The sequence below is a fragment of the Sinocyclocheilus anshuiensis genome, unplaced genomic scaffold, assembly GCF_001515605.1.
Source record: "Sinocyclocheilus anshuiensis isolate Anshui unplaced genomic scaffold, SAMN03320099.WGS_v1.1 scaffold213, whole genome shotgun sequence".
Lineage (NCBI taxonomy): Eukaryota > Metazoa > Chordata > Actinopteri > Cypriniformes > Cyprinidae > Sinocyclocheilus > Sinocyclocheilus anshuiensis.
This window is the reverse complement of record NW_015540860.1, coordinates 725,260-749,629: the sequence shown is the minus strand read 5'-3', so window position 1 is coordinate 749,629 and position 24,370 is coordinate 725,260. Positions and strand designations below refer to the sequence as shown.

At 35.6% G+C, this 24,370-nt stretch overlaps 1 protein-coding gene across 2 annotated transcripts in view; it reads right to left on the bottom strand.

Annotated features, from left to right (window-relative positions):
- gfra2a (GDNF family receptor alpha 2a) overlaps positions 1–11,892 on the bottom strand; it is an 88,242-nt gene extending 76,350 nt beyond the window's left edge. For both annotated transcript variants that reach the window (XM_016485476.1, XM_016485477.1), the window contains exons 1-2: positions 11,355–11,892; positions 9,385–9,690 (exon numbers count right to left, since the gene is read on the bottom strand). In XM_016485476.1, the coding sequence (XP_016340962.1) occupies positions 9,385–9,690; positions 11,355–11,448 (400 nt within the window). In that variant the 5' untranslated portion in view covers positions 11,449–11,892. The remainder of the gene's footprint in view (positions 1–9,384; positions 9,691–11,354) is intronic.
- Between the last annotated feature and the right edge of the window lie 12,478 nt (positions 11,893–24,370).

Sequence of the window (24,370 nt, the reverse complement as noted above, 5' to 3'; positions counted from 1 at the left end):
GAGCAGAGGACACCTAGAGCAGGTGGGGGTGAGGCATCCTATCGCCTCCCTGTGGCCAACCTGTCCTTATGAAAGTGGATGACTGAGGTAATAGACTTTGACTGCTGCTATCGGTCATAGAGTTAATAGCTAGATTATTTGCTATGGTTCTATTGGGAAAACCACAGACCCTCTAGGGTTTGAACTCACAAGTCTCCAGCTGTCAGGGTTCCCATACATTTTAATCAATGAATTTCCATGATTTTTTTAGTGGATCATGATGGATACGGATGTTTAATAATAATTTATAGAGACTGCACTCACACAGAGCAATTTCTAGCCTATTAAATATTTTAGAGCTCAGCAAAACTAGAAAAATGTATGTTCATTATACAGATTTCCATAACCTTCACTTGGCTTGTTAAGAAATGTATTATATAATGTATAATGTATTAAATGTGTATATATATATATATATATATATATATTGTTTTAATTGTTATTATTATTATTTAAAGCATCAAGCTCATTAAAGTTTAAGAGATTTATGCTTGGAACAAGAAAGAAAAGAAAAAAACAATTAAAAATAATGTTAATTTAAGATCTATTTTCTATGGAAGCCCATTTCCACCACAAAATAAAAAAGGTAATCATGACTTTTTACCGCTGACTTTTTTCTTCTTCTTGCAATTGTGAATTTATATCTCACAATTCTCAGAATTGCGAGTTTAAACACAGTGTTTAAAAAAAAATGTACTGGTAATTTTCTGCCAGGACAAAAGTCTTTATATGTGTATTTATTACATTTTATTTCATTTATTACTTTATTTTTAACATTTATTACATTTACATACTTTATTATATTTTCTTTTACTCTGTGACAGAAACAGGCTTCCATCATTTTCTATAAACAGGTCTCAATATCTTAATACATATTGATTTTGTTTAAATGATTTTTCAATATTGATAATCAAAACAAGATAAAGACTGCTAATAAAAAAAAATGCAGTGTGACTGTGGGAACCCTATGCCATTACATTTCCATTGCAATCCGGTATCCTTGACCTTGAATGTGCGCTCAATACTTGTGGCTGAACCTTGCTGCTAAACTCACATGGCTTATTCACCTGCTCAGGTACCTGTCACACTCTCAATACAGTGACCTTGAAGCAAAAGTCATTCATCTTTCACTTTCAAATTGAAATTTATAATGAACTAGAATGTAGCTAAGTCTCATAAACAATATTTAGGAAGACATTAGATGTCATTCCATCTAGTCCTTGATGTCCCCTGTGGCGATGGATCTATTACTCTGGACCAGTGGGTTATAGGAAATTCAAGACATTGCATTTACAAGATGTGATGCCGCCTCCTCGAGTATTTATTACGTACAGAGAGAATCCAGAGTATCCATGGGAACCAGGATAAAATAAAATCTAAGGCTGACATTTAAATTGAACAGAAGTCAACTTCCATAACATAAAAACAAAAGATCTAAGGAATATAATTATGAAATTTGAACATGGTCATGTAATTCTTCCAGAACTGTACAGTATACAATACGTCATTCGATTTATGCATATTATGTTCATGTCATAGATTTTAGCCTTTCAGGCCCTCTGGAATTGCATAATGCAAAAATATATTTTTAGCTTTTCTTATCAATCTAGTTCCCTAAAACTGAAATGCATTTTTTTTTAAATCTTAATAAATGTTTTTTTTTAATCTATTTGGCCAAACAATGGAAGACAGACAAACAGTTTCCAGACAAACTGTTAGAAAGTACAGTATAGACTGCAATTCCAGTTAAACATGAATGACACTCAAAATGATCAAACATTATCCTTATATTGAAATCATTATGAGTACAAGCTGTAACACTATTGTTGTGTTTGCTTAATTGACTACATGACATTAACTTAACACATATTATCTTACAGCTGTATATTATTGACATATTACTTTGACACTCATCTGCAGCTAATGACAGAATATTTTCTGATTGTAACATTGAAACAAGAATTTTCAACACTATCTCACGGCTAATTCGTACGTATTTTATGATGTGGCTAATTCGTACAAATTTGTACGACCTCACTCGTACGATTTTGTACAATTTCTGTAATGGTTAAGTTTAGGAGCGGGGTTAGGTGTGGTCCTTTATACGAATTCCTATGAATTTGCCACCTCATAAAATACATATGATTTTTTCACAAATCGTATTAATTCATATGAGTGAGGACTTACAAATTCGTACAAATTAGCCACCTTGTCAAAAATGTTCAAATTGCCATGAGATCGGGGTTGGCATTTTCTGTTAATCTGCAGAAAAAACTTGAATTGAATTGAACTTTAAATCTTCACTGTTTCTTCAGTTCTCTATAGCTTCATAGCATCTGTAAGTTTGTCACAATATATAATAATTTAATGTACCATTTAGCAGAGTCTCTCTTAAGTTCTCAACTTTGAAGAACAGTACTGCTATCTTAGTAACTCTCTCAACCCTATTCATCTGTATCTTAAGACTGAATCTCCTTCAGGTATAAACTCAGATCACAAGCCTTTTCTACCGCTAAGTGGCTTTCTTTATTTTTCCCTATGGTAAAATTACTTACAAAGTGTTTGTCTTTGGTAAGACAACCGAGGGAGCTTGTGTCAAAATCAATTAGCCTTCTGTTAAGTTAAACCTGGTTCACTGCACAACAGTTCAAAATTAATTACGACTGATTCCGTGCCACTGACAGTGTCCACAAGTGCACAGCTCAAGCAGCGGTGAGTGATAAAGCATCACTAATGCTGTGTTAGTAAAGTACTGCAGTTCAGAGAGTACTCAATCAAAATTCAGTCTTAATTAAAACACCACATAATGCATGCTATGTTGATCACAATAGTGTACTTCTTTGTATTACTCTTATTGTCTTACAGAATGGAGCGCTGCGGTGATGTTGTATTTTTGAAGGCCAACCCTGAAGTTAGCATCAGGCTAGTTCCCTCAGCAAAAACCCAACAGGATTTATCCGTTGTCTTTTGGATTATTACAGAAAATAAGCTCTGTGACCATCAAAAGTTCATGATTCTTACATATTCTGTTCAGCATGATAATATTTCACAAATTTGGGAAGATTAGTTGAACACAACTTTTGAATTTTTGAAGCCTAAATACAAGGGGCAGTAAAGAAAAAAGCTAAATGTATGCTATAAACGAAATACACCACTGTCACATGACCAATAAGCTCCCTCTTTATGTCTTTATTTTAAAAAAAAACTTTCCTGAAAGTTTGAGTTAGAATAGCTTACAAGAGTGTGATTATAAACGCAACAAGGCTGTAATGGTGTGTGCACAACAAAAGCAAATCAAATTATTTGCATGAATAGTTTACATGCAAAGTCAATGCAAAGACGCGAATAGACGTGAATTTGCGTCAGGCGACACGAATTGGGCGGCGAGTTTGCTGCGAATGCACGATATAGAGGGTATGCACGTGACGTTGCTGTCAGTTGGAGTGACAACAGTTCCGCCCACTGAGTGGCAAAAAGACTGAATGGCAGCAATAGTTTTCAGTGTGAATGCGGCGACAGAACACAAACACAGCCAAAATGGGAAAGAGCTTTGCGATTGACTGTACAAATAGATTTGACAAGAAATCTGAGGATATTTTTCACAGATTGCGGAAAGCAACAGAAAAGAGAAACAAATGGATCCCTTCAATTCAAAGAAACAAATGGAATCCAAGCAGTGAAACACGGATTTGTAGATATCATTTTATGGTAATATGTTGATTTTTGTGGTAAAATCATACCCTATATATTGTATTGTTATATATCGTATCAACAACTCATCCATTAAATATTTACCATCTTATATTCTGCATAACTGAAGTTTTTATATAAATACTGACAAAAACTATATAAGCTTTTGGGCTGGACGATATGACGATAAATATTTAACATTGATATAAGTGATCACCTGGATTTAGACCAACCTATTTACAAAATGTGTTCACAGGCAAATTTGCTTTATGTGTCGAAATCAGGCACATATAAATGCCAGGAAACATGATTCCTGGCTGCATATCAAAATCCATGGACCACTGGATCTTTGGTAAGTTGTAATGAACACTGTATCGAGTCCAACAACCTTTGGTTCAAACTGAATATCATTTGTTTTGCTCACGTTTTCACAGCTTCCCAATTAAATTTAGTCATGCAGCAGGCTCTTTTGCCACTCAGTCTGACTGAGGAAGCGTGTTCTGGCGGGAAAGTGGCGTCATTGCATACCCTCTATTCACCTCAGTTGTCTTCCATGCAATTTCAAAAATTTCAACTCAACTGGAAAATTCACTTGACGTGTTGTCGCACAAGCCAGTCAGAGAAGAGCTTGTTGACATATCCGGTTGTATCAGATTTTATTTTTATGAATGTTTTTGTGATTTTATTCATGTGAGTGATGCAAAAACATTCCGCATGTAATCTAGAGCAAGTAACACCATAACAATGGACTAGTGAGTAGATGAGTCTTCCTGTTCATTGTTTTCAAGTTTAACATCTTTGACAACATCTGAAGTGTCATTTAGCTACTTGTTAAGAATGCCTTTTTCAATACAAGTAGAAGCTTTAAAAAAATCACAAGGGAGTATTACTGATGTATTTTATGTCATAGAACAAAGCATGAGCATATCTTGCGCTTGTGTTAACCATTCAGGCATTTAACCAAAATCCATTAAAAAAAATGGAAGTGCTAAAATGCTAACTCATTTCTGGGTTTTGGCTTGCAAAAATACATCACCCATGCAGCACTCTATTTAGATTATGAAGTAAATTTGTCTCATTGTAAGTCATTTCAAAATTGTCATTTTCAGGCTTGTAAAAAGGATTGGAAATTTTGATAATGATCATAAATATAAATAGGCTATAAATTGATCTTTGTGACTGCTTCTTAAAAATCCTTATCCATCATGATCCACTTGAAAAGTCATGGAAAAATCATGGAAATGCATAATGGCTGGTTAGCACGGGAGAGAAGATGCTATAACTATACATTCTGGGGCAAAAAAATATATATATATATGTGACCCTGGACCACAAAACCAGTCATAAGGGTCAATTTTATGAAATTGAGATTTATACATCACCTGACAGCTGAATAAATAAGCTTTCCATTGATGTATGGTTTGTTAGGATAGGACAATATTTGGCTGAGATACAACTATTTGAAAATCTTGAATATGAGGGTGCAAAAAAATAAAGATATTGAGAAAATCGCCTTTAAATTTGTCCAAATGAAGTTCTTAGCAATGCATATTACTAATCAAAAATTACGTTTTAATATATTTACAGTAGGAAATTTACTAAATATATTCATGGAACATGATCTTTACTTAATATCCTAATGATTTTTGGCATAAAAGAAAAATCAATAATTTTGACCCATACAATGTATTTTTGGCTATTGCTACAAATATACCCCAGCGACTTAAGACTGGTTTTGTGGTCCAGGGTCACATATATATATATATATATTAAAAAATTTCAATTAAATTGTGGGGCCATCAATTAATCAACACTGTCATTACACCATTTTCCTGCTTCAGAGTAATTAGCCTCATAAAGTTTCATGCCTATGAGCGAAAATTTCAAATTAACGTGTACTTCCATCGCTAAGATGAATGGGAATGCTGACAGACAACTTTCACTCGACTGAGTAGTTATGTGATGCCACTTGGAGATAGTTAGACCAGCTTGTTCTGTATGCAAACATCACACTCCCTTGTGTTTAAATTCAAGGTATTCATGATAAAACACAGACATGGCAGAGAACAGATCTTGCATAACCGTACATAGCAACAGGGAGCTTTTCACAAGTACCATTGAACTGCTCACACATATTCATCCTACACAGGATATGCAGCAATTAAACACTGGAGCCTTTAAATGAAATCTAATACTATTCCCATATCAGGTCATGCCTCTGTACTGCTTTTCCACCTCACCGTTGCACACATACCGCACAAAGCAATTACTCTTTGTCAACTATCTAATCTATTGTTATGATGTTGGTGGAGAATCGAATTAATTCGGGTCTCAGGACCCAAACGTAAACAGTACACTTCCTTTTTACGCCAGCACAGAGTGTTCTCATGCTTATTTAGGCTTAGCCGATACACTGATGGATGGATGAATGGATGGATGGCTGTAAAGACGACTACGTGGAGAGTGAGAAAAACAAATAATGAGTGAAACGTGACAAATGTGCACATATTCTTTTCAGCGCAATGTTCAAACAAAGACGTTTATGGTAAAGCAACACCTCCGGGCAGCTATTTTCTATGCAGTTAACATATTTGAATTCAGCGATCAAATCTGATCAAATCATGCAAAGTGTCGAGATTTCTCCCATTAGTTTTTCTACAAGTGGTCCATTTCCTCCCTTTTATAATGTCTCTGGTTTAGACTACATTTATTCACCCCTGTGCATAATGCTGCACCTGACTGCATTGTCAGCATGTTTCACTTGCTTTGCCCTGCTGGGAAATGTGCCTGTGAAGTCATGGCAAAAAATAAGATGTATAAAATACATTCAGCAGAAAATCAGCTGCTGTAGTGATAACACTCAGCGACTAAGTTCTTAAGTGGGACAACAAAACTGTTTATCTAAATAATTCCAAACTAACATGGGAAATCTACAGATAAAAGCACCAAACCTATAAGATTGGATTCATGTGAACTACTATGAAAACATGTAGTTGTTGTACCTATAATAATGACCCTTCAGTGGTGTAACCTAATGTAGTCAACTCAAATTAAACAATGTTATATTGTTCACTAATTATTTTAAAGAAATTAATTATTTAATTCAGCAAGGATGCATTCAATTGATCAAAATCACAAAAAAACATTCTATTTCAAATAAATTTCAATTTTACATTTCAAATAAATGCTGTTCTTTAGATTTTGATTTTCATAAAACTATCTTTAAAAAAACTGTTTTCAACCCTGATAATAACAAATTAAGAAAATTAGAATGATTTCTGAATATCATGTGACATTGAAGACTGGTGTGATGACTGCTGAAAATTCTTTCTATAAGAAATACAGAAAAATTGAACACACTTGTTTGAAATTGTAATAATATTTCACATTGTTACTGTTTTTTTTATCAAATAAATGCAGTCTTGGTGAGCATAAGATACTTCATTCAAAAATAAAATCTATTTTTATAATATTTTATAATTTATTTTATTTTTTATATTTTTATTTATTGTAGAAATAAAAATAAATACAATTAAATAATTTAATTGTGCAGTGTTGCCAGATGAAACACATTTAGGTTATTTTACAAACATTTTTAATTGTAATAATGTAATATTTTCATCCCCATCAAAAAGATTTAGCTTAGATTTGTATTGTAAGCTTGCATTGGGATGTGATCTCTGATGTAATGGAATAGGACAAGAACAGTGCACAACAAAGCAATAAGGGATGCATCTTCATCTCATAAACAATCTATAACAACATCTTGTTAACAGTATTGAGGGAGTAAAGTCAATAAGCTTGGAACGCTCTGCTCACATGGGGGTCGGTACTGTATGCACGACTGCTCAAAAGGAGGTCAATCAATCGGTTTGACACCGCACGGTTCAGTTTGCATCTGCTTGATCAGTGCAGACATAAAGAATATTCCATAACCACAGGGCACATGAGCTGTACTACCAAAACAGAATGACTCTTTTTCTGTAAAAGTGTGGGTAACTGCATAACTACTCAGAGTGGCTGCAATGTGTCTTGCAATGCAGCTTTAGATCAAATGCAATAGATCAATTGGTGGCGTTGCATTTCACATAACCAGAGTGAACAGCACATTGTGCGTTCATCACAGTGAATGTGTGCTCAGCTAACTGTGAGTTGAGTCAGACTGCTATATCCTGGCATTAAATGACTCCTCTGTTCAGGCCCAAAATGATTTCCAAGCAGTCTTACTGCAGTGCTTTCTAATGTATGAATAGTTTGACAGTGGAAAAAAAAATGAATTTGTGAAATCATAATATATTCATGAAAAAATGCATCAGTGAGAATATTGGAAACACTCTCATGCATCAAAATCTAGCTTGACTACAAATCAGAAATTACATTCCAGCATAAAAAGTAATGTTGCGTGAATATCAAAACTAAAAAAAGATGCAAACTGGATTGTGTTTGCTTTAGAACTGAATAATGAGCAGCACGGCAGCATCACATTGAGGTGTTTAGCCAAAGCTGATCAAGTCATATATATTCAGCTCATGCCAACATGACACCACAATGCTGCGTCCTCACCCTCCTTCCGTGCCCGCCTGCGCTGCATTACTTCTGGCTGTTACCCCAGCGAGGAGTAATGTCAGTACACAAGGACAGTTTTCTCTCATTCATGGGCCTGACAGCACTACCAGCTAATGCACATCCCATCCACTGCCACTGGACTCCACTTTTCTCAAATTGCACTGTATATATGAATAGAGATGTGCTTTACGCACTCTGTGACAGAGGGGAGACTGGGGTTGGTTGTCATATGGGGACATTAGTAACTTCAAAAATGTGCTTTCTCTAGCAGTGGATTCAGAAAGCTAGCTTAAAATCTGGAGAATGAGAATAATTTTACAATTCCAATATATATTTAAATATAATACAATAATACAATTCAAAATAAATGTCATTGTATTTCAAAATGTATTTTATTTTCACGATAGCATGAAAATATGAAGTATTTCTTATTATTATCAATGTTGAAAACATTTATGCTGCTTAATATTTTTGTGGAATATATGTATGTACTGTATGTATGTATATATACTGTATAACTATATAATATTTTATATGTATTTTATATGTATGGAGGGCCAAATTACTCAAAATTAAATAATTAAATAAATGTTGAAATATATAAAGAAATCGTTAAATACATAATTAAATAATTAAATGCATAAATATTTATTCATTTATTCATTTATTTATTTGTTCGTTCGTTCGTTCATTCATAAATGTATTCATTAATTTCCTCCACATTATATTTTCAGGGTTGCAGTTGTCGGGACGTGCAAAAAAATTGATATACAAGTCAGCATTTATTTATGCATTTAATTATGTATTTAACAATTATTTAAAACCCTATAACAGGCTATTAATTGACAACATGCCCTGTTTGTTAAAGTTGGATAAATAATAAAGTTGGAAATGTTCAGTTCAGTTCAGTAGCTTTGATGTAAGCAAGACTTTGGTGTCTATACAGAAAATTAATGACCATAAAAAACACCTATTCTGAGAAATATTAATGTGTGACTACTAGCCTCAATCTCCCCTACTGCCTTTCTGGGATCAATCATGCGTACCAGACTATTTATCAATGGATCTGTAATCCCACAGAGCTCTTACCTTCAGTCGGGCCTATGTTGATGCTCCAGTAACTCTGCAGACACTGCATTTCCTTCTTCATTCCCCTCTTGCAGCGGCAGTCGAACAGAGCCATCTCCTGCAACACTTCCAGGGCTACCTGGCAATCCCTATTGGCCAACATGGTGTTCCTGTCCTTGCCTGCCAGACACTGCCTCAAGATCCTGAAGCGATGGCTGCACTTTTGGTCCTGGTTACACTTCTCGGTGGCTCTTAAACAGTCCATTGACTCTTGGTGCCCAGACTCAGATAGAGCGGAAGAGCCCGACATGGAGAACACAAGCTCATCTATGAAGGAGGGTGAAGAGGAATGGAGGTTTAGGTATTTATGTATTTATTTTTACATACTGTATAGACTGATGCCCCACTAACACTAGTCGTCAACAGAATAACAGGATAAAAGTTTAACAAATCTTTATCTCTGACAAATGAATCTATAAAGACATCAGTGACTGCATCCACTCATTTTCTCATTATAAAATATTATTTTAGTCGATGACTAATACAGCCAAAGAGTGCAATTTAAAGATCATCAAGCCAGTGGCAATGACCAGATGACTGTGAAACCATTTTAATGACTCACAAGGATCACTTGACAGCTCAGAATGGTGTCAAAGCATGAAAAACATGCCTTGAAGAGTAAAATATCATATACATCACACAAAAGACTTCTAATTAGCATGACATGAGTCACCAGTAGATAACAGTCTTTTTTTAGTATTTGTTAAAAATGGATTTAATTGGCAGCTGGCAAATGCGCTTTATACTTTCCTCATATTAATGCTTTATTATTGCTTTTTTCACAATATTAACCTTTTACACTTCTTTCTATGTGCTTTGAGAGCGACAGATACTTTTTTGTGCGTGTATGCAAATTATTTTTGGTCATGGGATCATTATAACGGAGGTACAAACCACCAGTGACACCTACAGGTGTAAATACATCAGCATACTTACCAATCTCTTTTTTAATTTTTTTCTTAAAACTGTTCAAAGCACATCAGAACCAGAATGAAAGACACACCCTTGGACAACGAATCACTGACGAATGCTTTGCATATTTTTCAGAAATAAAAACACTGAGAAATATAGCCTACGGCAAGATGCTCTAAGAATGCAAATGTGAAAAGAACAAAATCTGGAAAGTAGTTAGATAACACTTTACATTATATGTTATTATAGATATCAATATTACCTACTGTAGTAAGGACATTTCACATAATCACTTATAATAACACTGCAACATTAAAATTAATTTAAAGCATAACTGGCGGTTGAATATCTATATCAGAATGTCTGAATGGTTAATATGTTCTGCAGACTCTTTAAATATTCAGCTTAAGTTTCATCATATGGTGCGCAGAAAGGATCAAGTCTTTTCAGAGTGCAATGGCCAGTGATAAATCTACAAAGTGACCTTGATAAATCTCACCTTTCCTATACGGTGATTCATTTTCTATGCACTGACTCTTAATTAATGGGATTTGAACTATAGGACATTCATTAGATAACAATTAGCCGTCATGTAAAACTATAAAATAACGTGATCAGTTACCTTCATTCAGAAGGAATGAAACGCAGCTCATGTTACTTGCATTACATAATTACCATAAATTTAAATATGCGAGTTTCATGAAGTGACAAGTTCATATGTCTTCAATTCCCATCTCCATAAATGAAAACGTGAAATGTAGGCTAATGAAGGAATACCGTTGTTTTTCTGCTCTTGACCTCATAATTTCACATAACTTCATAAACTATCATGGTATCAGATATATAATGTAATTCGCTAATTTCATTATCGTAGGCTATTCGCTGGAGGAAAGTCAATTTAAATAAATTAACCTAAAGATTCAATTAAATTCAATAGCATGAGGAGATTTTGCTTTCAGTTCGTCTAAATAAAAAGGCTAAATCTCGCAAAAATGCTGTGAATACAAACACAAACTTACCTAAAAAGAGCAGAAAGCCGTAGATATAGATATACATGTTTCTGTTTCTGATAGAGAGTCCGCGTGCGTAAAAGGGTGCCGTTCGCGCTGTCATATGTTCCCTCCAAATGACTGTATTCTGCTTAGTCCCCTTAAAATACCGATGCTGCTCTAAACGCTCTATGACCTTAAAAATCCCAAATTGTATCCAGCGTTTGTCGGACCATGATTCTTTTTCCCGTCTAAATAATCCAAAGCCTCATTTAAAGAGGGAAAAGTTCTCTGTTCCGCTCAGAAGGGGAACTAAACCCCAGGTTTCCGTAGGAACCGTTTATTCGTGGTGGTTTCGTGTGGACAGACGCATATTTCCCAATGCTGATGTTCTAATATCGCAAAGGACGCAAAATTGAAACATCTGGCTCACTAAAGCAAAGCTCCTCTATAGGATATTCCTGCTCCCGTTTATCTCCGAAATGAAATTCCCAAGCAACGACAGTGAGAAACTTCAGACGGTGGAGCTCTGCGGACAGACTTCTGGCTCTGGCGGAGGCAGTGCGCTCCTGCGAAGCGAGGCATAAACGAGCGCAGGTGCCCCCGTTACGCGTTCCAGCCCACATGTTAAATGATCCGGCGACGGATGAGTTAATCAAAGAGCACAAACAGGGAGTCGAGCTGACTCAGCACACTATGGCTAATTAATAAGTTTTAGGGCAAAGGATAAATGCAGCTTTTGACAAGAGGTCAGTAACTGCTCTTGCAATTGTGTAACTACTATACAAATGGAAATCATCTGTGAGCATTCAAGAAAGACTTATGGTCTCACCGCCTGGCTAGGCTGATCTGTGGCTGGTTTTAAAAGGGTTTGGGGCCATATTCAGCTCCTCTGGCTGGATTAACATTTACCAATAAGATAAGTTACTTAGGAACAGATACTTGTGTCATGAGTTTGAAGATTCACAGGTCTCTAGACTAGAGATTTCATATCATCATCATCATCACAAGTTAATGCATGTAATCATCTGATATAACTAGTCACACAGTGTGGGAAAACATCATAATTAGGCTATTTGCAAGTCTGATGTAAATATTGCTGGGAGACGAGAACCTGACGTCATGTAAAATGTGCCTGCATTTCTAGAAACAGGTGTTTATTGGATCTGGTTACACTAATATGGATTTCACAAGTCAGTGAACCCTGGCCAAAGACAAGAGTATAGTTATTCCTTGGATGACTCGGCAGTGTTTGGTTATACTAAGGAGTCAAGGTTTCGCAGCTTAACATGGCCCTGTTAGGCCCTGTAGATAATTAATAATCTTTAATAATGTGAAATGGACATTTATTGAATTTATTTTTGGAAATAATTTATTTAGAACATTCTTGGTGCCATCATCCAATCACAATTGTCATGCCGGCACTATCCTGTATCTCTAGATGCATTTGGTAGCATTTACTGTATAGTTCAGATGATGGGCCAGATTTTTTTGGCTCAAAAAAAAAAAAAATCTGGCAGAAATGAGTGCCTAGGAGAAAAATGCCATATTTCAAACTGCATACTGTACGTCTGGAGGGCCATGGACCAGCTGAGCTGGTGTCATTGAGATAAATGGGAGTGTTAATGGATGGCTTTCAACAGGTCTTACTGACCTCCTTGAGTTCTAAGTCACTTATAGGGTTATAATGGCTTTTAAAATTTCTACCGATTCTTTCTATGACATTTAAGGCTGGTAAACAAAGATGAAAGAGGTGAGAGTAAAGGAGAAATGCCAGTTTTAGTCTAAGGGTCCAAGTAAGTGACACCATTACACAATTTTATTGGACCAAACGGCCAACAATACAGTGCAAGACTTTATACCTTTATAGTCTTGCATAAAAAAATAGCAAACAATATTTTTCCCCCCACATACAGGTATCTCTCTAAATAGTAATCTGTGTGTCTGTCCTATGTGGCACCTTCAGTGATCTCCTTAACCTCAAAGGTCAAAGAATCTTGACAACAAACCACTGCCTGTTCACTGATGGCATTTATAATCCATATGTACAATGGAAACACAAGCTTACGAAAACGACTTTAAAAGTAGTATTATAATGCATTTTATATGCGTTTAGATATAATAAATACAGATTTCTAAGTATTTTTAAGTGAAAATCCCATTTTTGTCTCTCAGATCAGGGCAATCTCCTAAGGCAAGTGTCACTCTGGCAACTTTTATCCTGTGCTACCGAAATGTCGATGTTGTGACATTTTCCCCTTCAGAGGATTCCTCTTAAACTCTCACAAATCTTCAGACACTATTACAAGTTTGAATGAGACAAAACACTAAAGTGTGTTTAGCTTCATCGTATTTGATCTTATACTAATACAATCAGAGCTGTTTTTCTGTTGTTGTTGTTACTATCAAATACAGTGCAGTTTTAGGATACTATGTTGGTTTTTGTCAGTTTTAGAGCCTTAGTTTGGACTTTCAACTCCTTTCAGGTGCCACATACAACCAAAACGTGATTAATTAATGAGCAATAATAGAACTGTCATTAATTTCAGTTGAACATTTTTAAGTTTATCCTTGGATAAAGTGATTAGACAAGTTTGAAATGGGAACTAGAGCAATGTTTTAGTGGTGCCGAGTAAAAACCACTAGTGTGCTGTTTCTTTAGAGAGTGTGTGCTCAGATTAACCTCTCCAGCAGCAGGCAGCATATGCGGTGTACTGTTAAAGTTATCGTTCATTGCCTGTTCAATTACTCCCATCACAGAGAAGAGAAGTTCACGAGAACAAACATTGGCTGAAGGATTAGATAATAATGCTAAAATACCCTCTTAATGTCCTACAATTTCATAAGATAAGATGGAATTTTCCAGTGTTGTGGGAGGAAAGGCTGCTCATCAAAGGCTGTATAGATCACTTGGCATAATAGTCTCACTATATGTCACTGGCTGAACACATTCCAGACCGCTCATTAATCACAGAGCAGCTCTATTGAAAGACAAGACAACGGACTGGTGAAAAATGACCCGGCTATAAGTTGATGATGAAGACATGTACATGTTGCTGTCAAGCCCCTTTTTCTAATACTCGAGTTGTCTTCCAAGTTCAGTTGCAAAAGTGCCATGGGTTCAGCCTGACTGATGGGCCGGCTGTCACTCTGGGATTTTGCTCTTTTCACAGATTCTAGCAATGAGAAGCTAAAGCTGGCATGGCCGGTTCTGGGTTTGGACCTGCTGCATCATCGTTCATCTGGTTTTTGATGTTAATTGCTGTCTCTTTTCAATCCCTCTGGTGTCTAATCTGTCAGACTAGTAGTGCCCTTGGTAAGGGCCAATGTCCTTCATTTCAGCATGGTAAGAAACCCCACCGATTTGGTGCCATTAAGCCTCTGTTGGGTCTAGTGAGCCACCGAGCCAAATTTAGACCTCGCCAGCAGACTCACAAGGGGATTACACACCACCAAGAGGGAAAGTAGATGTTCTTTGATGTTGCAGAAAACACCTTCTGGCTGTATTGCAGTATTTGTGGGGAATCAGTTTTATTATATTTCTATAGTGTGTTTTTGGGTGCGAATGGACTTTCAGCTTAATGGCAAAGCTTGTTTACAAGCAGGCACACTCAGTGAGAATTTCCCAAAATGTAGTCGGTGCACTGGGAATAATCTGTTGTATATTAATGTTGGAACAGCTGCTAGCAGGCCAGAAACGTTAGCGATGCTAGCGGCATCCCAGTCAGTGGGTTAGTTTAATCTGCAGATAAGTAGGAATGTTTGCAAAATGCCTTTGGTTTGATATCAAATCTGTGTTACACAAGCTTTTGAAATAGAGAGCATGTAAACAGACACCCGTATTCCTATGTGTATCATATTTCTTAGAAATATAATCATGTCTAAGCTGTAGACCTGCCATCATCCCAAAGTCATTTATAGAGGCCTTGTCAACTATCCATATATGGGTCAATGACGTCCAAAAACAAGACAAAAAAGTAATTTTAAAAGAGTTTAAAACAAGTTCCAAGTTGTTAGAAGTGTACAATTTGTAGTCGTGTTGGAATCATGTGGTTTTCAAACACTTTTATACCATTTTCAAGAAAAAATGAACTGAATGACTTCAAAAATAGCATATGATGTAACCAAGTGAAAAAAAGTAAAATATTTCCTGTATGCCTTGAAAACATGTACAGTCCTTCTCAAGATTTATTTATGTATTATAAAAGAACAATTACAAAAGATTTCTATTTCTATATATTTTGTTCTCTTGAACTTTCTGTTCATCAGAGAACCTTGAAAAGAAAATTTATTTTAATGGTTTCCACAATAATATGAAGCAGCACAACTGTTTACAATAGTGATAATAATAAATAATGTTTCCTGAGCAGCAAATCAGCATATTATAGTGATTTCTGAAGGATAATGTGACACTAAAGATTGGAGTAATGATGCTAAAAATTCAGCTTTGCGGTCACAGAAACAAATTGCATTTTAAAATATATCTCAATAGCAAATTTTTAATTGTAGTGTATTCTAATTTTAATGTGTAGTTTTAAAATGTAGTTTTGATCAGATAAATGCAGCCTCAGAGAGCTGATTAAAAAAAAAAAAAATCTTACCGACCCCAAACTTTTGAATGGTAGAATAATAATAAAAGAGTATGTGAAATTTTTCTTGAATAAATTAATAGAAATTACTTGAGCCATAAGCTAATCTTATGTTTCACTGCATAGTATTTTCTGACTCCAGAATGAAGCCCTCTTAACCAGTCCTGCACCAGACCAATATACTCATTTTGCAATTTCATAAAGGCAAAATGCAATCAGGTTCTCTTAAATAAGAGGAATTCGATTTGGCAAGAGACCATGATGGTGGTTTAAACCAGGTTCTGCTACTGTAAATGATCTAACGTGAACATCAGGAAGCATTGTAACTAGAGAAGAGAGAGCATATGTCCTCAAGCTGTGCTAAGCTTGTTCAGAGAGAGAGATCCAGGTTTAATGCTCATGGCTGTACTGGAGCAAAGGATAGAGTTAGTCAAATATCCAAATGAGAAACTCAAAAGAAAACTCTCCTTCTGCAACGCTTTCTGAATTCTAATAACCTTGCACTCTTCTCCCTAATTTAAAAGTGCTGCTCTCACTTTTTTTTTCCAGCGGTTTAAACCTTAAGACTCCTTTTTAGTGTCATAATCACGTAAACTATACTGTAACACCCACCCTCTCTCTTCGACGGATAAAGGACTGTGATCCTCTCTTGAACTGTCCCCTGCAGGACTGCACACGGCAGAACCCATACAGACAAGGTCAAGTCAGGTACACAGTTGCTGCTGCATGTGCTCCTACATGGAGGACCTCTGTGATCCTATCTCTATCTCTCTTTGTGTATGTGGAAGGACTCTGATGAATTCCAATTTACAGTCTCTGACCTTCTTGTTATCTCTGGGAGTAAAATGAATGCACAGTTCATCTGACAGCCAGAGGGAAAATGGAGAGTCACAAACATTGTTGTTTGATCTTAGATTTTCTCGAGTCAAATAGTTTCAGTTGCTAATAAAAAGCACACGGTGAAGGCAGATCAGTGCTAGGTAGTAACTGACCATATATAATCTGAATTGCGTATTCAGACAGCAAAAATAAAGTACTTGATATTCAAATATGCTGGATACACTGAAAAACAAATTTAGCATAGAAACAGTTCATAAACTGCTAGTAACTTTCTCAAACAAAGACATGACACAGCAAGTAACACACTGAATTAAACATTACATTTTGAAGTAGAAAAACTGAAATAGTGTTTTCTTGAAAAAGTGTTTTTGCAAATTAAAAAATATATACTTTTTACAGTGTAACTTTTAAAAGATTACAAATATTTTATATGCCTTATGTGATTACAAAATCATTGTATGTCGTATTAGTTAACAAAAAAAATTTTAATTTACTGATTGTGTTACTAAATGTTAAAAGAGTGAGTCAGAGTCTGAAATACAATACATTTATTTTTGTGATTTTTAAAAAAATGGTTCTCTATCCATTGAAAACAATTTTAATTTAATTAATTGAAACTTAATAATTGAATGTTTATTAAATTGATATTTAAAATTATATTTTCATCGAATCATGCAAATCAAATCATGCAAATAAAAATTGTTATATAGGATTTATCAAAGGTAATCCAAATGAAATGAAATTACATGTAAGGAAGTAAGTATGATTCTATGGGAATGTAATTAAAAGTGTACAATAAAAACAACTGTCAATGTAAAATACTTTATTCAAGAAAAATATAACTCTGATTTGATATCACTGAATTACCCTGACTTTATTAAATTACACCAACAAAAAAATGATGTTTATGGGTCTATTTATAGATGTGCTATAAATAGTCACCTGTTATCAGTTTTACTGTGTAATTCTAGAGGATCTTTTGATTGTGTTTGCTTTGAAGTGAAAGATACTCACATCATTCATCTCCATGTTGACAAATCACACTCGAACTGGGCTGGAATGCAGGTGTTTTTATTTGTGTTTTACCTGCAGGAAGGTTTGATCTCTAAAGTAGTACAACAAAAATTTAGTCATCACATATACAGGGTATGAGATGCTTTGCAGAAACTGAACCGCCCAGACCTTGAATCTAAATAATCCTTTATACACATGTCCAGAAGATTAAAATGTTTATATTCAGAGATTAACAGACAAAACACGTGAAATGTTGAACTGGGAACAAAGAGAAGCTAAAAAAAAACAAGAAAAAAAAACAACTTCATGTATAACAATGTCTCTAAATTGAAGCACAGTGTGATCAGCTTAATGCAGTCTTCTGATCAGAAGCTACAGGGATAAACACATTCAGATATTTGTTAATATAATGTCAAAACTATGCAAGCTGTAGTCAAACCATCTGACAGAATGTAATAGAGCAGAATTGCTGTCTTGCCTCTTTTTTATTTATTTTTTTGAAGTACACATTTTACACATATCGTACCTTCACAGGTGTACGCTGTCTATATTCTGTCTGCTGCAGTTTACACAGTCTGTCTGTGACTCACAGCCTCTTCCCTGGCTGAGTCTACATCATGGCATAAACCGAATAGACCATCTGAGGCACTCAGAGCGGCTCCCTACACAGATAATGATATCTTCTACTGAGCCTTTAGTTCAGTCCACATCAGCACAGTTCAAGTGCTCCAAATAGTTTGTGACAAGCATGAGTCCCCCTGCACAAAGTTCCATCATATACCACCCAATCCAGACCCTGTCAATTTGCTTAATCTGTACAGAAGCCCACACTGCCTTAAGTAGACACCTTAGGAAAACCAAACTGTTTTTGCCTGATTATATGACTCTATTCCAGTGTGGTTGGCGCGCTCATTTGTTTAGTAGCACCTGTGCTTTTATTGGTTTGAGGGTTGGCACTCAAGCAGAGAACATGTATGACGGGTTACAGAATCAGACTGGCATGGAGGCATGAGTTGGCTTTATATATACTCACACGTGTGTGTGTGTGTGTGTGTCACCTTCTTCCTATTTGAGGGGCCATCGGAAGCAGTTAGACTGATTTGGTGCATTTGGCAAGTTAAGACATAAAGAATTAAAAAACATAATAATTCATCACATGGACCCACTTTATATTAAGTGGCCTTAACAACTATGTACTTACATTTAAATTAATAAGTTGGTACTAATAATTATTAATAATTAATAATGCATGTACATACATGTTTTTACATTGTACTTATATTTTAAAAATACCTGCATGTAATTACATTTATAATTACACAGTTGACCCATCCCTTACACCTTAACCCACCCTTAAACCTACCCATACCACCAAACCTGTCCCTAACCTTACCCGTATCCCACTTCAATAGCAGCAAAAGTGTTTTGCAATACAATATGAACACAATAAGAACATTGTACTTCATTTTTGATGTAAGTACATAGTAGTTAAGGCCACTTAATATAAAGTGGGGCCCATCACATTTTCTAACTATGTAAGTTTGAATACTGGTACAGTTTTAAATTAGCTAGCAAGAAAAATCTTAAAGTAAAACTTACATGCAAATATTAGTGATCACCATGCATTTTTGTTACATGGAAAAGAGCAACTGTGAAAACCAAATTTGCACATTTGAGTAGGCATTTTAGAAAAACATCTAACAACAAACATCATTTAATTATAATAATCATTTAAATTACTGTATCTATCAAATTTAAAAGTTACTCATTTTCCTAAATGCAGTAGAAGTGAATTGAATTATTGTGAATAAAGTGTAATGTAATATTAAAACAAAGTGAAATAAAGCGAGGGTCACTGAAAAAAATTTGCCTGTGGAGACATTTCAGCAAAATATTGCACATTTCGCAGCACTTTCAAAGTGATTTGTCAAGTTAGTGGCGTTAAAAGCATGTTCTGTTTTATCCAAAACAGATGAATGTGAATCTGACGTTTTAAGAATTGAAAAAAAAAATAAAAGTTGCATTGAAATTCTACTTGGATCAAAAATCTGAGCAGGCACCTATCCTCTTGTTTCAAATAGACATGGTGATTTCTAATAATAATGTGTTAAATAGGGCAAAACATTAAAAAAAATCCAGTGAGAACATACAGTGTCATGAGGAAAAGCACACAATTCCCTTGCTTTTATGACGGATGCTTAAGCTCAGGGCCTTTGTTCTAGGTCCAGCTGCAGCCGTGCCAATGCCCCCAAATCTGGAGTTAAAAAAGCAGCCAGGGTCTAATTCTGTCCACAACCTCAGGTTACATTACAAACACACACACACACACACACAAAATAACTAGCCGCAGTGGTGAGTAAAAGCTCCAATGTACGAATAAAATAAGTGCAGTTGGTCTACCATGTACAGGACAAATGACAACAGTGATACTGCTTCAACCAGGGTCACAGCTTCACATTTCAACAATACACTTGAAGGTTATGGTAGAACAATGAACGTCTATGAACTTACAACCAATAGCAAATACGGCCTATTGCGCTGCAGAAAGCAGACATGTACTTTACACATCTTAGATCTTTAAAGGCCAAGTCTAAAAGTCAAGTCTTTTGTCAAGAGTCTCGAATCCTTTTAGTAATAGTTTTGAATGTCAGGGATGTACGTGCGCCATTCAGAAATGAACTGAAAATGTCTTTAACGGAAATAGAATTAAAATCAAGTAAAACTCAAAGAAACTAATCTACTGCAAATGGAAGTTTTACCTATAAATGCATAGATTTTCAAGGCAATTTTTGAAAGACTTAGAAAAACAGCTTTAAAAACCTGGAAGATAGTCCCTGACACACATTCTACTGACTATAAGTAATATAAAGTATAACTTTGCAAGTACATGTCAACTTATTCTGCTAACTCTAACCCTAACCCTAAAATTTGTGGACCTGCAACTCCAGAACAGTCTCTTCTAGGACTGTCCACACCTATCTTATTTCAAACCTCAAAGAACCAAGGTCAATTACATTTGACCTTACTGTATATGAGTACTTCCTGTAATGGCTACTACAGATACTTTATTAAATGTTTTCTATGTCACCAATTAAATAGAACTATGGATTAGTCCTACCGCAAGTACTACTTTAATCATCTCAAAAAACATAAAGGGTTTGGTGATGTAGACATTCCTAGTTTTATCTGGATAAATCCAGTAATAAAAATGCATGCATGGCTTTTGTCAACTCCATTTGTGGCGTCTCAGACAGCTGCATTAGTTTTATCTTTAGATTTATGTGTTTGTTCAGATGAACCTCAAATGACCCACTGTGTTATTACTCATTCAGAGTGGTGACTGTTTTTAAATGTTTCAGCATGTTTGTGCTAAAAGCGGCCTACCTTTCCCGTGCCATACCAGTTGATTTGCCTCTGTTAGAAATCCAGATATGATTGTGACAAGAGCATCACTATGATTCACATAATGCTTGAGAGTGAGGACATGAAATGCAGTGTACAATTCAAGCTGGCAATTTGCCTTTCATGTTCTCCATTGCAATACATTGATCACTTTCTAACTGTATAAGAGACTGTTAAAAGGGGTTATGTTTGCTATCACATTACCCACAGACATTATCTATGACCAATTGCACTTCAGCAAATTCAGCTCTGCAGGCATGAGGACTTTCACCTGAAAAGTCTCAACAGTAAACAAAAGTAATCTATCTTGCCAAATGAGCCAGGGAGTACATCTCCACAGCTATGATGTCCCTCATGCGGGAGAGAACACTTTCATTTTTCCAAGGCATCCTTGCTCTGAATTACATGTCACTTTAAATAGGTTGTTTGGCTGAGATGATGAGATGTTGGCTCAGGTGATAGATAAAGCGAGAAACAGAAAGTTTAAGGGGAAATAGGCAGCGCCAGCAGATGGTTGGGACTGTGTATAATGTCATATATTACTGGCACAAGCAGAAGGTCTGAGCTGATGCTATACTCCCAGATAAACTGACATTTGCTGTGTGGGTATGTGTGTGTTTGCATGTGCGCAATGGGAATAGAGTGTTATTATAGATCATGAGATGCATGAACAATGCAATGGGTAACCTGCTTCCCTCTGTGCAAGACCATCAAACAAGCTTTAGTTATTTATATGTTTTATTCCTTTTGTCCCTAAAAATGGGATTTGCCTTTATTTGTTGGTCTGAAGCAGAGCATGTGAGCGGAGCGTGAGCGGAGCGGGGAGCGGAGTGGTAATATTTCCTTAAGAGCGCAGAGCGCCTTTCTGAAGATTCCGCTCCGCTCGCTCAATACGCTCAGCGCCACTCGCTCAACCCAGAATGCCGTTTGGTGATTTGCTTGTTCGAGATCGAGAATCTGTAGAGATCAGAATAGTAGAGCAGTTATGGAGTTCAGATATTGTTTCAACGAAGTTTCAAGCCTTATACATAAATGTAAAGTAAAAATCAAAGTTAAGAATGAGCAGGGAGAAGAAACTGAAGCGGGAGTGCGGGGAGACTGTTAAAGTTAGTACAGATTCATATTGATTACAGAGAGCACGAAGTTGTGCTATGCAAACATGGTGCAGCAAAAGGTGAGCTAAACAAATTGTTAATTCAAATTATATTCGGAGCTCTGTAGTTATTAAATAATCTCAGTTAAACTGTAGACCTAAGCTAACACACAGCTGTATATAGGCCTAAATACAGAACTACAGAGTACAGAAGATATTAGCCTACACCACTTAGGCCTATTAAAATATTATTTAAAAAAAAACTGACCCGAACCAATAGGTAGTCCTACAGAATGTAGGCTAGATATAGGCAGCAGTAATTTATAATCTAATATAATGCACGCAAATTTGTTCTTTACAGAACGGAGCGGGATCTGAGCGGGAATTGGTTTACGGCGAGCGTGAGCGGAATATTAACGGAGCGCTTGCTTGGGCGGTTAGAGCGACTGAGTGGAGCGCACGTCCATAGAGCGGAAAACGTAGCGGAGCGTCACACATCTATCTATCTATCTATCTATCTATCTATCTATCTATCTATCTATCTATCTATTTTTATGGAATGTCTCCTAATGAGAAAACACAGTCACATAGAGTAATATGTCCGGATTTCTCACAGTAAAGTGTACGTTGTATGTGCACTTCAGAATCTCGGTAGAAGTAGAAGGTCATCCAAGTATTTTCACCTACTTTTTTACTACACTTTTTTCCTACTACATAGTATGGAACACCATTAGGGAAACAAACAACACTAAAATCATGCCATAAACATTAACTAAACTCAAGTTTTTGACACATATTAGCTCATTGTCAGGCCCAACATAAAATAGTAAGATATTGTAAGGATAGGAATGATCTTAAGGATGTGTTGAGTGGGTGTTTTGCAAAGATTATTTGATTTTTGATTTTTTTTTGTAATTCTGTGAGACTAATATCACAGAAACAGCATACTTCACCTTTAAGCAATTAACAGGTTTTAACAGCCATTTTATAGTCCAATTATGTAAAAATAAACCTTTTACAGTATATGAATAAAAAAATATAAAATTCCAGATGACCAGACCACTTTGACCATTATAAATCTATTGCGGTAACAAACTATGGCATATCATATTGTGTCATACTACTGTAATTTACAGTCATTAGCAGACATTTAAGAACTTTGTTACTTTAGAATGTCTGTGCAATCCGTGAGCACTTAAATTTGTAATGCAACTAATAGACCTAATAAAAAACAATATCATAATATAACACTACTAGCAAGTATGTTCTCAAATGCAAAGCTAGCATTAATTATAAGACCAGCAATAAGATGACAGCAGTAGTGAGCAACCACCACCACTGTTCATCAAAACAAACTGCTGCTCAACCTTCCTTGCCACAGATATTATTCCACTTTGCAGGTTGTTTTGAATTCAAAGTAAAAACTGGAGCATTTTCGAGGACAACTTCAGCCAGGCACAGGAATACATAACAAAATCTACTCAGCCTCGTTTCTTTGAAATCATCCTTTTTCTTCCATTGTACAAGGAAATATATTTAGCTATGGAAGCTCATTTTCGCCACTGGAAGAAAAAACAAAAAAACAAAAACGTAATTGCGAAAAGTAATCTCACAACTCTTGAGTCAATTCATCCTTTTTTTCCCCTCATAATTGCATGATACAAACTCACAATTCTGAGTTTTTTTCTCAGAATTATGTGATATAAACTCACAATTGTGAGAAAAAAGCCTGAGAATTGCAAGATTTAAACTCGCAGTTCTGAGAAATTCTGTCTTTATTCGCCTCTGAATTAGACTTTATACTGTAACTCGCAATTGTTTGTCTCACAATTATAAGAAAAAAGAGTCAGAATTGGGAGTTTATATCTCACAATTCTGATAAAAAAAGATTGTGGAAAAAAAAGTATTGCGTGAAAAAAAAAAGTAAAAATTGTGAGATAAAAAGTTGCAATTACCTTTTTTTTTTTCAATTTTTTATTCAGTGGTGGAAATGGGCTTCCATATTTAGCAGAATGTCCAGGCTACTTTTTATTTACTAGCTGGTGACCAAGAACAAAAATCATATATATTTTAGGTTTGAAAACCATTGCTCACTGAAAAAGAGCAGC